This window comes from Penaeus monodon, chromosome 30 (assembly GCF_015228065.2).
Source record: "Penaeus monodon isolate SGIC_2016 chromosome 30, NSTDA_Pmon_1, whole genome shotgun sequence".
Classification (NCBI taxonomy): domain Eukaryota; kingdom Metazoa; phylum Arthropoda; class Malacostraca; order Decapoda; family Penaeidae; genus Penaeus; species Penaeus monodon.
Window position 1 is genome coordinate 10,149,105 of NC_051415.1, and position 607 is coordinate 10,149,711.

The 607-nt window shown below is 37.9% G+C and overlaps 1 protein-coding gene across 1 annotated transcript in view; it reads left to right on the top strand.

Moving 5' to 3' along the window:
- The window catches only part of LOC119592347 (glycine receptor subunit alpha-3-like), a gene marked incomplete in the record, with an annotated part of 4,214 nt that overhangs the window by 2,992 nt on the left and 615 nt on the right, over positions 1-607 (top strand). The window contains 1 exon segment of the mRNA XM_037941175.1: positions 374-607. Within this exon segment, the coding sequence (XP_037797103.1) occupies positions 374-523 (150 nt within the window).

Here is a 607-nt window from a genome sequence, read left to right on the forward strand (position 1 = left end):
ACATCCCATTATCCGTTTGCCCCTTTATTCCACTTTCCATTTTCGTCGAGTAATCTTTTCATTTACTAATAGATGTTTAGATTATGCTTTTGTTTTACCTTTCCATTCAAGACGATTTGTGTTCTCAAAGAAATTACTGATCTTGGAAAGGTTTTTTTTTTTTTTTTACAGAAGATTAACACTTGTATGTTACATTCAAATAATTATGATTCACATTAACTAATCACACATAAAGAATATATATGTATAAGCACTTACACATACCCTCATATATCTTATAGCTCTGTATCTGTAGCTGCAGATGTCGCAATGCAAACCCGTAATAGGAATAATTTACTAACGGCTGTATCTCCTGCAATTTTTTTTTCACCAGGAAGCGAAGCCTGAAGCCCAAGAGACTGACATGAACGTATGGACATTGTGGGGGACCCGAGTCGAAGCCTGGAGCCCTGTTGCCTTCCCCATTGCCTTCATCATCTTCAATATATACTACTGGACAAAATGGCTTAGCATGAGAAAGTAGATGCTTTTCTGTGTGGACAGTTAGGGTCATTTCCGCTGCTGGCTAGTCTTACTGATGGTGCCATGCCATTGTCATTCTTAATGC